The sequence below is a fragment of the Chrysemys picta genome, chromosome 9 (assembly GCF_011386835.1).
Source record: "Chrysemys picta bellii isolate R12L10 chromosome 9, ASM1138683v2, whole genome shotgun sequence".
Classification (NCBI taxonomy): domain Eukaryota; kingdom Metazoa; phylum Chordata; order Testudines; family Emydidae; genus Chrysemys; species Chrysemys picta.
In genome coordinates, this window is record NC_088799.1 from 68579332 (window position 1) to 68593309 (window position 13978).

The following is a 13978-nucleotide window of genomic DNA, read 5'->3' on the forward strand; positions in this document are numbered from 1 at the left end:
TGGGGGTTGTTGTGATGCAAGTAGCCAAGGCAATCGTTGATGTACTGCTGCCAAAGGTAGTGACCCTGGGGAACGTGGAGGCGATCATAGATGGCTTCGCAGCGATGGGATTCCCAAACTGCGGTGGGGCCATAGATGGAACTCACATCCCTATCCTGGCACCGGACCACCAGGCCACCCAGTACATTAACCGAAAGGGCTACTTTTCCATGGTGCTGCAAGCACTGGTGGACCACAGGGGACGTTTTACCAACATCTACGTGGGATGGCCGGGCAAGGTTCATGACGCTCGTGTTTTCAGGAACTCTGGTCTGTTTAGACGGCTGCAACAAGGTATTTACTTCCCGGACCACAAAATAACTGTTGGGGATGTGGAGATGCCTATAGTCATCCTCGGGGACCCAGCCTACCCGCTAATGCCCTGGCTCATGAAGCCCTATACTGGCGCCCTGGACACTGAAAAAGAACTCTTCAACTACCGGCTGAGCAAGTGCAGAATGGTGGTGGAGTGTGCTTTTGGCCGTCTCAAGGGGAGATGGAGAAGCTTACTGACTCGCTGTGATCTCAGCGAAACCAATATCCCCATTGTTATAGCAGCTTGCTGTGTGCTCCACAATCTCTGTGAGAGCAAGGGGGAGACCTTTATGGCGGGGTGGGAGGTTGAGGAAAATAGCCTGGCTGGTGATTACTCACAGCCAGACAGCCGGGCGATTAGAAGAGACCAGCGGGAAGCGCTGTGCATCCGGGAGGCTTTGAAAGCAAAGTTCCTGAGTGAGCAGGGTAACCTGTGACTTTATAGTTTGTGTACTGAGAAGCTAAACCTGCCCCCGTTTCTTTACCCAGTTAATGTTGACTATCCTATCCAGTTACATACCCCCTTCACCCCCCCTCCAACACACGTGTCGAAATAAAAATAGTTCTACTTTGTTAAAGCACACCGTTTTCTTTAATACTGTTTTCACGGGAATTTTTTAAAACTGGGACGCAGACTGTGGTGCGGGGCGGGTGTAGTGTTGTGACGCGAATGCAGCTTCTAAACTCAAGGATTGACAGGCTCCGCTGCGGTGGGATGCTTGTTTCAACGGAGCCTGTCAACCCTCCTGATCGGGACTGTGTGTATGGGGGGTCTATTTGACTTTGTGGCAGGGGGAGGACAGTTACAGATCCCATGCTGTGTGGCTCTGTCATCCTGCCTAAGGACCGGCGCTTAAGATCTGTAACTGCCCTCCCCCGCCACAAAGTCACAGAGCAACCCACCCCCCCCCCCCCAACATTACATCAAAACAACCTCCCAGACTAACCGGGGCAACTAGTCACTGCATCACTGCACTGTGTATGTGCCCTGCTGCTGTGCCTGCCCCCGACTATGTACCCTGCCAAAGGTGACTGTCCTGTCCAATTACCAACCCCCTTTCCCATCCTCCTCCAAAAGAACATGATTGAAACAGTAGTTAACAGAAACGAATTTTTTATTATCAACTACACATGGCATTGGGAGGTGAAACTTGGACGGGGGCTTGTGTCAGGCGGGAAGGAAAGAACTTTTCAAATTTTGGGAAATGAGAGCCTTCTGCTACTAGAGCTCTCTGCAGGGGTGGAGTGAGACTTAGCAGGGACTCTGCCGCCTCTCCTTCTTTGCACTTTGGGTGAGGTGGGTATGGGACTTGGTGGCGGGGGAGGGCGGTTAGAGATGGACTGCAGCGGGGCTCTGTCCTCCTGCCTCCGTTCCTGCAGAACATCCACAAGGCGCCGGAGCGTGTCCGTTTGCTCCCTCAGTAGTCCAAGCAGCGTTTGAGTCGCCTGCTGGTCTTCCTGCCGCCACCTCTCCTCCCGATCCATGTTGGCTTGGTGCATTCGGGTCAAGTTCTCCCGCCACTGGGTCTGCTGTGCTGCCTGGGCTTGGGAAGAGGCCATAAGCTCAGAGAACATGTCCTCCCGTGTCCTCTTCTTCCTACGCCTAATCCGCGCTAGCCTCTGGGAGTGTGATTCCAGGCTAGGTTGTGAGACAGTCGCAGACGGGGCTGTGGAAATGGGAAAAAAGGGAGTGAATTCCTCAGAAAGATAAATGTAGTTGTGAACAAAGAACATAGTCTTTCTCTGTGAACAAGACCATGCACAGCACCTTTCACATGCGCACTCAGCACAAGGTCGAATTCTCGGCCTTCGCATTCAGTGCCTGGGGTCTTGAACAGCACATTTGAGAAGCGAGGCAGCACAACGGAATTTCTGTTGCAGGCAGACATGGTAAGCCGTACACTTGTGGCAGTTTAAAACTTTTATATTACCACTGGCCTCATTTCACATTTAAATCAATGTCAGTCCCTGCTGCCAGCAATCCGGCAAGCGGGAACTCTGCCCCTGTCCCACCCCCTCGCGGCTGTCCCCGGGAACGATCCCTTTCGGCTGCCCCTCTCCCGCCTCCACCGCGTGGCTGCAAACCAGCGGTTACAGTTCTGTAAAGGAACGGGAAAGCAGTCCCAACACTAACATTCCCCTACCTAATTAAAAGCAGGTCACCATGGCCGACATCACCCTGATGAGGATCTCCGAGAGCGACAAAGAGAGAATGCTCCGGGAAAGCCTCCAAAGACCAGGGCCGTATGCCGCCCTGCTGTGCAGAGCAATGATCCCCGAGTACTTGATAATCTCGTGGCGCGGCAACGTGTCGTACTTCGGAGGACCCAATAAGGCCGCTCTCCCCAAGAACCTCATGCAACGGCTTTCAAGTTACCTCCAGGAGAGCTTCATCGAGATGTCCCAGGAGGATTACTGCTCTATCCCCGGACACATAGACCGCATTTTACTGTAGCTGCAGTAGCAGGGAATAAACAGTAGAGCGGCTTGTGCAGGACAATCACTGAAAACCGGACATTGCTAGATTTCTTTTCAAAACTTGCACTGCCCATTACTAAACCGTTAAGCGCCTAGGGCACACTAATCATGAACAACCCATTCTTTTAATTGTTAATATTCCTGTTTTGTTAAAAATAAATGTTTAGATGTTTACAACACTTACTGGCTGATCCTTCACCAGATTCTGTGTCCGGGGTAACGGCTGGGGACGCTTCGTAGGGGATCTCTGTAAGGGTGATGAAGAGATCCTGGCTGTCGGGGAAATCAGCGTTGTGAGAGCTGCCGACTGCCTCGCCCTCCTCATCTCCTTCCTCATCTTCCCCGTCCCCTAACATGTCCGAGGAACCGGCCGTGGACAGTATCCCATCCTCAGAGTCCACGGTCACTGGTGGGGTAGTGGTGGCGGCAGCACCGAGGATGGAATGCAGTGCCTCGTAGAAACGGGATGTCTGGGGATGGGATCCGGAGCGTCCGTTTGCCTCTTTGGTCTTCTGGTAGCCTTGTCTCAGCTCCTTGATTTTCACGCGGCACTGCGTTGCATCCCGGCTGTATCCTCTCTCTGCCATGTCTTTAGAGATCTTCTCGTAGATCTTTGCATTCCTTCTTTTGGATCGCAGCTCGGAAAGCACGGACTCATCGCCCCACACAGCGATGAGATCCAAGACTTCACGATCAGTCCATGCTGGGGCTCTCTTTCTATTCCCAGACTGCACGGCCATCACTGCTGGAGAGCTCTGCATCGTTGCCAGTGCTGCTGTGCTCGCCACGATGTCCAGACAGGAAATGAGATTCAAACTGGCCAGACAGGAAAAGGAATTCAAATTCAAATTTTCCCGGGGCTTTTCCTGTGTGGCTGGTCAGAGCATCCGAGCTCGCACTGCTGTCCAGAGCGTCAACAGAGTGGTGCACTGTGGGATAGCTCCCGGAGCTATTAGCGTCGATTTCCATCCACACCTAGCCTAATTCGACATGGCCATGTCGAATTTAGCGCTACTCCCCTCGTCGGGGAGGAGTACAGAAGTCGAATTAAAGAGACCTCTATGTCGAACTAAATAGCATCGCAGTGTGGACGGGTGCAGGGTTAATTCGATTTAACGGCGCTAACTTCGACATAAACGCCTAGTGTAGACCAGGCCTAACATACCACATGATCTATACATGCTTCATTCTGTAGGTAATTTATATTTTGCAATACTTATGAGAGGTTTTTTTAAGCTAAATAAAAATCACACTTTAGTTATCAGTTTGCTGAAAATAATCTGAGTACAGGACCAAACATTGTCCCCACTTCCAAGGCCAACAAGTATACTACTAAGCCAATTTAGTTAGCCACTGGGAGCAGCAAATCTTTGTATACCTAGTACAGAAGCTGAGTAGAGTCTAGAATAACTGTCTTAACCATAATAGCTGAAAATTATTTAACGTAAGGTATGGGAGATGAGAACACTGGACAGTGCAACTCCACAAAATACTGTTTTTACCCAATTTAGTTTTAGAAATGTGACATGGCTCTGAGTAGTAGCAGTAAGTATATTACTCTCTAGCGTATAGCTACGTAAGGTAAAACAGATTACCACAAGTGTACATCAACCAGCGCTACTCCACGATCTCAGTTGTTTTCTTGTGCTAACAAAGTGGATAGTTGACTTTCAACATTAGAGGTAAAAGTATTGAAGGATATTAAACAAAAGAGTACTTTTAATATTTAGAATGATCATCATTGTGTGTTTGTCATTTTCCTCCTTTTTGTTCTATATGCTGCCCCAGAATAGCTAAGACCATAAATGTAAGCAACATCCTATCAGAGTTGTCTGCTCAGCTCTTAAGTTTCGTATGTATCCTTTTTAATTAAAATTTACGATTGCTAGGATTGGTACTGCTAATTTATTATTTTAAAATAAGTAACAAGCACAACAGACGATGGAAAATGTGCTACAAGTGTAGCTCATAAGCTCCACTGTTATAAGTGATTTCTTCTTTGAAGAATTTCAATAGATACAATGCAGGTTTAGTATTACCCCTTCATACATCCCAATAAGCTCTTTAGATTTTTATTAAGCAAAACCAAGTTAAACAAATGTAATACAAAAGTTAACAACTGGGCTTCAAGTTGTGCTATACAGAAATGGACAACTGACCACTAAAAGCAAGTTTCAATTTCCAATCAATGTGAAATAGTGGTGAAAGTTGTGTAGACCCTAGCTGAGGTTATGGAGTCTCAGCAACATAAGAGAAGGGAAGATATTAAAAGTCTAACAAGTGGGGATACCAGCAATTTAAATAGCGAGGGAAAACATGTCCAGTTAGTGTATCCGTGAGGCAGAATGGCAAATTACAGGCAAAACCAGTTAAGTCCATTTTCTTAGTCCTTTATAATTTTATGTGACATACTGCACAATGCTTCCATCACTAGAAAATTCTCTAGAGAGGGCTTCAACTGTTTTAAGTGCTGAGCTAACAGTCCTGTTATGTTCCTGGCTGAATCAATTACAATTATTTTACGCTGAACTGATTGTTTAACGCTTGGGTTATACCTCATTTGTTAGCAAACTGCACTATCATTCTGTTCCAAGGTAAGGGGGCAAATCTTTGTGAAGAGGTGAGGGAAGGGAAGCAAAGCAATAACCATAGTTCCACAGAACTAAATAGGAACAGTCATTCAGTGAAGATTTTACCACTTTCCACACAATCTGCTATCATCGTGTTCAACAGTTAAGTAGGAAACTCAACCCAGGAGACAGAAGTGAACTTGGAAGCCCCAAGATTCCTGGCCATAACAACAGTATTACTTCAGGGTGTGCATGTGAAATTTCACTCTCTCATCAACTGAGTTTAGACTCATAGACTTTAAGGTCAGAAGGGACCATTATGATCATCTGGTCTGACCCCCTGCATGCTGCAGGCCACAAAACCGTCCCTACCCTTCCCTTGACTCTGCTGATGAAGTCCCCAAATCCTGTGTCTTGGTGACTTCAATTGGCAGAGAACCCTCCTGCTAGCGATCCCTGCCCCATGCTGCGGAGGAAGGCGAAAAACCTCCAGGGCCTCAGCCAATCTACCCTGGAGGAAAATTCCTTCCCGACCCCAAATATGCGATCAGTAAGACCCCGAGCATGTAGGCAAGAGTCTCCAGCCTGACCCTTGTTAGCCATTATTCTATTTACCTGCTATTGCTCGGTATTCCTCAGCTAATATGTTTTACCATTAAACCATTCCCTCCATAAACTTATCTAATTTAATCTTAAAACCAGACAGGTCCCTCGCCCCCCACCGTTTCCCTTGGAAGGCTGTTCCAATATTTCACCCCTCTGACTGTCAGAAACCTTCGTCTAATTTCAAGCCTAAACTTCCCCACGGCCAGTTTATATCCATTCGTTCTCGTGTCCACATTAGTACTAAGCTGGAATAATTCCTCTCCCTCCCTGGTATTTATCCCTCTGATATATTTAAAGAGAGCAATCATATCCCCCCTCAGCCTTCGTTTTGTCAGACTAAACAACCCGAGTTTGAGACCATATACATAAAAAGCTGGGCTTACTAGTCGAGCTTATGTGGGGATTCTCAAAAGCCATGTGAGTTCCCAACTTTTTATCTACAGCTTTAGACACTGTAGTTCTACAGACAAATTATGAAGACACAATCAGGTTCTCAGCCAGGCAAATTGTAGACTAACTTTTGCACCAGTATATCTTTCATGTTCTGTTGTGACATTTGCCAGGGTCAGTCTGGATTCATTTGTCATCACAAAAAGGGGAAGCAGAATTTTGATTTATCCACCTTTAGGAAAAAACTGACCAAATCCAAGTTACTTATTGGCATTTGTGAAAAAAAGATTCCCGGTAATTATTTGTCCTTAAGTGAGTTATTACTGCACCTGTAATTGTGCTTATGAATAGGCCAGCATGGTTTATGGGGCTATGTTTTAAAGTTTGTATTGCTGACATTGGGAGTATACATAGGCCAATTATTTATCAACTCATCTGAAGAGTTAGTCCATTTTTAACTTAACCCATGGAAACAGTTAAAGGAAAGTTTGCCAATAACTGCTACTATTGGGCAGTAGATGCTATGACTTCCTGAAGCGTGGATCTATTAGCTGACTTCAAGTGAGCCGCTAGAAGGTTATGTTCACAAACAAGAGCCTCTCACATTTTAAATGATAGGTAAATTAATTAGGCTGTTTTAAGTGTCATAAGAAACTAGAAGGTTGAGATTCAGCCTATCACTTAAGGAGAGAAAACAGGTACTAGCAAGCAGAGATCCAAGAGATTACTTCTGTTGTCGTCAAAGCTTAGATCAAAAACTAGTCAAAGTATTTACAAAAAGTAAACTGGTATTGTGACGGAAGAAAATTTTGGACAGTTTCCATTTTACAGACATTTTGACAAGCAACAACCCATTAGTAAAACCACTTCAAGTTTCTCATGAAGGCCACAACCTAATACACTGGTATGGAGCAGAAAAGGGTTGTAACAGATGTTGTGAGCACCTACGGCATCTTTAGGGACTACTGTTTCAGCTTTATAAAGTTTATCCATACGTTTGAGCCAGTCCTTCAAAGCATGAAAACACTGACTATTATAATGAGATGGGCCAGACAATACGAGCCCATAAAACATTCACGGACCTTTTCATCAGTGTGTGTTATATATATATATACACATGTGTTCATCACTGGGTTCCTGGGTAGGTTCTCTGTGGAATTTGGGGTCACTAGAGGTGGGCTACTGCAAAAGTCACAAAGCTGGTGAGGCAGAGATCCAGCCATTGAGGCTTGAGGGTTTGAAAGACTTTGGAACCTATTAGGAACTCCTAGGAGAATGGACGGGGTGACCCTCTGATAATCTTAAATATGATTTTAAATCCTTTTATTGTTTTGCGGGTTCTCTCTCGGTCTTCAAGTAAATGTACTCTGCTTTTGAAAAGCTGACACACTCAATTCATATAGTCTTTGGACAGAAAGCAAAGGCAAGGGACTGGACTCTCATTCCCGCTATGATTTACACAGTGAAGTGCAATGGGGCCGCAAGCCTCAACTCCGGATCTAGAGGAAGAGGGATGCCCAGAGAGATGACACCTAGACGTGTGAGAGAGCTTTCCTCCAGACCACAAAGGGGATCAAAAGTGTACTCAAATTGTGACAGGAATGTTTAAAGGGGTTGATTTTATCCCTTAAATTTATAGTCCAGAGAAGCAAATGGTAGGCCAAATTTTAATAACTGTCTCAGTGGCAATTCAGGAATTTGACTCCGCTATTTTAATTACATGGGGTTCTTTGTCATGTTTTAGGGGATATCAATTATAAATAAGAAAAAAATAAACATGATTAACTATGACTTTTATTAAAGGAAAAGGAAGAAAGATTAAAGAAACAGTGAACAACGGTTACTTCAGTTACAATCTCTTCAGTAAGCTTCTCTGTGGAAAGCTTTTAACAGAGATCACACCTCTGAGAGTTGGCCTGACTGTGGTAGGGAAGCTCTTCTTTAGAAGAAAGTCAAAACAAAAGCGTTTCATTCCTCAAATCCCAAGTGAATCCTCTTTTAGTGTATTTTTGATTGCTAACAAAAGTTTATAGATGTGCAAAAGTGTTTCATTTAAGGATAGGTGAGACCTGTGTGGCTTAGCCAGTCTAATCCAAGAACCATTTATGAACAGGAAAAAGTGAGTAATCTTAAATATATTTTATGAAACCAAAGAAAATATTTTAATTCAGTTACTTAAAAGAAACCATTCAAGGAGCTGTTTTAAGACTGGCAAATTACTTAATGAAGAATCTTAACATTCAAGTTAAATCCACAATTTTTCAAATTACTGAGATTAGCTTAATGTCTCCTGTCCAGTAATAGGTAGTCTAGGCCATTCTGTTGTTTAACCGAAGCTTTTACTGTCAAACTGAAGTAGCATTTTAATATCCCATTATAATCATTACAAGAAAAAAAAAACACCTAATTCCTAATTCTATTACTACACTGACATTAGTCTTGCCCATCTGGATTCCAGAGAAAAAGTCTTAAGACATGTGTGCATTTGGGGACACCAAGGTTACTTTAATGAATGGGATTTAAAAAAAAAAAAAAAAAAGCGGCTTACCACAAATGCTTGAGATGTGAAAAAAGCACAAGTTTCTACTTCTGACTATATACTAGGGCTTTTGTTTCAAAACAAAGGTTATAGAAAATATAGAAATTAAATCCAAGATAGTTTTTGTCATTTAGTAGACAAGGATTGAAACCTAAGAGATCTGCACTTAATCCTAGTATTTACTCTCACTAGCTGGAGAACAAACATGAAATTTGATAGCGTCCATAATTCCTGTAATCAATCAGTGAATTATTCAAGAATTTCAGTTGGTAACTCCAGATAAGTTATCCTGTATTTAGAGGTAATGTGATCTCAGCCCACGAAAAACCTCAGAATAATTGACTTCACAACGCAGTAACTTGAGAATTACAAGAAACTAAGAAATCACAATGTCCTTTAGAGTCACAACATTCATAAGAACAGAACTCTGAACTAAAGATATTATTTGTATTACTGTAACATCTAGGAGCCCTAGTCATATACACCACATTGCATTTGGTGCTGCACAAACCAAGAACAAAGGGGTGTTTTTGTGTTGCCACCACCAAACGTATTTCTATGTACAGTAGCTTGACGATAAGGGGTATGGAAAAGCTACTAAAATAAGGGTCCAAGCTGAGAACCTGCACTAGATGGTCTGTCTGGCTGTAGGACAACTGGGAGGGAAACGAACTTACAAACCCGGCATCAAGCCCCTGCACATACTGCATTCCTGGCTTCCTCATCCTAGGTCATTCTTCCTCCAAGCTTTGTGAATCCCTTCATCCTAGCCGAGTATACGCTTCCCCAGCCATCCAGACTCCTCTTATCCTCCTGCACAGGAAGCCCTGATCTAACAAACCTAATATGTTCACATAGAGGATTCCTCAAATTCATTTCTCCTTTATCAGAGCTGCAAGCTCCACTACAAAGGGAAGAAACAGTTACTTACTGTGCTTGTGCCTCGTGGCCCTAGCCCTTCCCCAGCTATATGAGGCAGCACTGCCCGGACCACCCTCAGTTCCTTCGCACCCAATGCCCAGAGACTAGACTTCAAAACAGAGGGGATGGAGGGCGAATCGTGGAATAAGTGTCTGCATCACATCTCAAAGTAGTACAGTTACAGGAAGTAATCATTCTTTGAGTAGATACAGCCATGTATTCCACTTAGACTCTGCTTGTGAGTCACCTATTTGAACAAGGATTGCCTTTCCTACATTTGCATCTGCTCTTGACGCAGTGGTAATGGCATAATGATTCAGAAACTTATGTATTGCTGACCACGTGGCATTCCTGCAAATGTCCAATATTCAGCTGTCACACACAAACACCATTGACGTAGCTTCCGCTCTGGTAGAATGGCTTCACTCCCATTGAGGGGGCATAGCTGAAGCCGTTTTGGATGTAGTCTTGATGCAACAAGTTATCCACTTAAAGATCATCTGTGAGGAGACTACCTGTTCCTTTACATGATCTGCATACGACACCAACAGATAAAGTAAAGCTCAAAAGGGTTTAGTCCTGCCAAGGTAGAAGGATAGACATCATCTGATATCTAACATATGAAGGCACTGATCCTTCAGGTATGAATGAGGCTTAGGAAAAGACACAGGTCTGGTACAAATGAAACAGACCACTTTAGACACAAATTTTGAGTGAAGCCACAAAGTCACTATCCTTGGAGAACTGTGTATAAGGAGGTTCCACCATCAAAGCCTGCAACTCTCACACACTGTTTGCATGTGTTATTGTCATGAGGAATGTAGTTTTTGACAAGAGAGAAAAGGGACAGGATGCAAGAGGCATGAACAGAGGTCACATCAGAGCCACTGAGATTGAGTTAAGGTCTCACAGGGGAATATTTTTCCACACCAGCAGATGGAGACGAAGAATTCCTTTTAAGAATATCACTACCATAGCACTAGAAAACACTGATCTTCCTATGAATGGGCAGATGAAAGGCTGAGATAGTTCATTGAGGGCGTATCTAGTGGCTAATCATAAGGCCTGATGACTGAAAAAGCAGCAAATACTCCAAGATGTTCTGGATACAAGTCACAGTTGGCTGAACTCCGCAGGCCAAAACCACTTCCATTTTACCGAACAGGACGTTCCGGTGGAAAGTTTTCTACTACTGGGTAGGACCTATTGAATAGCCGCCAAACAATGCTCTTCCTCCTCTTTCAAACTCAGAGCAGCCATGCTGCGAAAGAGGAGGTTACTCACCCTGTGCAGTAACTGACGTTCTTCGAGATGAGTGTCCCTGTGGGTGCTCCACTCTAGGTGTTGGTGCGTCCCTGCGCCTTCACTCGGAGACTTTTCGTAGCAGTACTCGTACTGGCCACACATGCGCAGAGGCTGCCCCCCGCAGTGAGTCTAGGATAATAGTGCGCATGCGTGGCCAATATCCTCAGTTCCTTCTCTACAACGGAGGCTACCCCAACTCCGAAGTAGAGGGGAGGAGGGTGGGTAGTGGAGCACCCACAGGGACACTCATCTCGAAGAACGTCAGTTACTGCACAGGGTGAGTAACCTCCTCTTCTTCGAGAGAGATGTCCCTGTGGGTGCTCCACACTAGGTGACTTAAAAGCCGTGTATCTTAAGGAGGTAGGGACTTCGGATCTGATAGGAACGCCGTTGATAGTACAGCCCTGCCCAAACGTATATCAGATAGAGGGCCTTGAGTAAGGGCATAGTGTTTAACAAATGTGTGCTCAGAGGACCAGGTAGCTGCTTTACAGATATCAGCCAGGGGAACTTTGCATAAGAATGCTACAGAGGCAGCCATAGATCTAGTGGAGTGTGTTCTGATGCCGTCTGGAGGTGTAACTTTCTTCATCTGATAGCACAACCGGATGCACTGAGAAATCCAGTTCGAAAGTCTCTGGGTAGAAATAGGTGTACCTCTGGAACGCTCCGCAATGGAAACAAAAAGTCTGGAAGAATTTCTAAAAGGTTTGGTTCTATCCAAATAGAAGGACAAGGCCCTGCGTACGTCTAGTGTATGCATTGAGGCTTCGAACGAGTTCGCATGTGGCTTCGGGAAAAAGGTTGGTAAGTGAATCGGCTCATTAATGTGGAACGAGGAGTGTACTTTAGGAAGAAAATTGGGGTGTAACCTGAGGGTAACCTTGTCTTTGAAAAATATCGTATATGGTGGGTCTGCCATAAGAGCTGCTATTTCTCCTGCCCGCCTGGCGGAGGTAATTGCCACTAAAAATGCTGTTTTCATCGAAAGGTGTAAAAGGGAACACGTGGCTAGGGGTTCAAATGGTTGTTGGGTTAGGCAAGAGAGAACTAGATGAAGGTCCCATGGGGTGGTGGGTGGTTTTATGTCTGGGTATAGGGTTTGGAGTCCCTTGAGGAAGCGCTTGGTGATAGGATGAGCAAATACGGAAGTACCATCAATTTTGTCATGAAAAGTTGTAATAGCAGCTAAATGGACCCTGATGGAACTGGAAGAAAGGCCGGATTGCTTAAGGTCCAATAGGTAGTCAAGTATGAGCGGAAGAGGTGCTGACGTGGGACTAAGTTGTTTAGTTGAACACCAGTGTGTGAATCGTTTCCACTTACATAGATAGGTGGTGCGAGTAGATTGTGTTCTGCTATGCAGGAGCACTCTTTGAACTTGTTCAGAACAATCTAGTTCATTTTGGGAGAGCCATGTAGGAACCATGCTTTGAGGTGGAGCATGGATAAGTTGGGGCGGAGAAAACGGCCGTGTTGTTGTGATAGGAGGTTCGGAATGAGAGGCAAGGGGATTGGTGGTCGAATGGACATTTTGGTGAGAAACGGAAACCAGGGCTGTCTGGGCCATGATGGGGCAATTAGGATCACCTTGGCTCCATCTGTTCGTATTTTTATCAGGACCCTGTTCAGAACCGGTATCGGGGGAAACGCATACAGTAAGTTTTGGTGCCATGGGATCATGAATGCGTCTCCCAGGGAATGTTTGCCTAGCCCTGCTCTGGAGCAAAAATTGGGACATTTCTTGTTTTTTGCAGTTGCAAAGAGGTCTATTGCTGGGTAGCCCCAAATGCGGAATATGTTGCGAATGGTGTGCTCGTTTAATTCCCATTCGTGATCCCACGGGAAACGTCTGCTTAGTTCGTCCGCTGTGGTATTCATCACTCCAGGAAGGTAGGCCGCTGATACCCGGATGTTGTTCGCAATGCACCAGTTCCAGAGTTTCATAGCCTCTGTGCACAGAGACTAGGATCGAGCTCCCCCCTGCCTGTTCACGTAGAACATACATGCAATATTGTCTGTCATTATGCGTACGTGTTGGTTCTTGATCGGTGGTAGGAACTGACGGCACGCATTGCGAATGGCTCGAAGTTCTAGGACATTTATATGGAGAGAGGTCTCGGTTGAAGACCAAAGCCCCTGGGCTGTGTGGTGAGACATGTGTGCACCCCATCCTGTCAGAGATGCATCGGTCGTCAGTATGAGGGATGGAGCCTGCTGAAGAAAGGGGACTCCAGAGCAGAGGTTGGAGTGAATTGTCCACCACTGTAGAGAATCTTTGACTCGGGCAGGTATGGAGAGAGTCTTGTTTAGAGGGTGCACATTCGGTCTGTACACCGTGGCCAACCATGCTTGGAAGCACCTCATATATAGACGTGCATTTTGAACGACGGAGGTGCACGAGGCCATGTGACCTAGTATTTGTAGGCAGTCCCGGACAGTCACCTGGGGACTGTTGCGAATCCTTGTGGCTAGTTGACTTATAGAATTGAAGCGGGCTGGTGGGAGAGATGCCAACCCTGTCCGGGAGTCGAGGTATGTCCCTATGAACTCTAGATGTTGGGTGGGGTATAATGTGGATTTGTTTTTGTTTACTTGCAGGCCTAAAGATAGGAAACAATCGATGGTAAGCCGTATGGATCGGAGAGCTTCGTCGAACGTTGAAGCTTTGAGGAGGCAATCGTCTAGGTAAGGAAATATTACGACCCCTTGTTTTCTGAGGTAGGCTGTAACTACGGCTAGGATCTTGGAAAAAACACGGGGGGCCGTGGACAGTCCGAAAGGGAGAACCCTGTATTGGAAATGTGTGGAGCCG

General features: G+C 45.3%; 2 protein-coding genes across 14 annotated transcripts in view; both read right to left on the reverse strand.

The window, feature by feature from the left end:
- The window catches only part of DIAPH2 (diaphanous related formin 2), a 906188-nt gene that overhangs the window by 841919 nt on the left and 50291 nt on the right, over nucleotides 1-13978 (reverse strand). The gene's annotated exons all lie outside the window — the stretch shown is intronic.
- Nucleotides 1452-11325, reverse strand: LOC135973528 (uncharacterized). Its single transcript, XM_065557227.1, has 2 exons — nucleotides 3017-11325; nucleotides 1452-2021 (listed from the first exon to the last, which is right to left on the reverse strand). Exons 1-2 carry the CDS (start codon nucleotides 3591-3593, stop codon nucleotides 1546-1548), a joined length of 1053 nt encoding a protein of 350 aa, XP_065413299.1. The 5' UTR covers nucleotides 3594-11325; the 3' UTR covers nucleotides 1452-1545.

Coding starts and splice junctions, on each gene's coding strand:
- LOC135973528 (XM_065557227.1), bottom strand. CDS start 3,593: ATGCAGAGCTCTCCAGCAGTGATGGCCGTGCAGTCTGGGAATAGAAAG. Junction 2,022..3,016: donor ATCTGGTGAAGGATCAGCCA/GTAAGTGTTGTA, acceptor CCATTTCCACAG/CCCCGTCTGCGACTGTCTCA.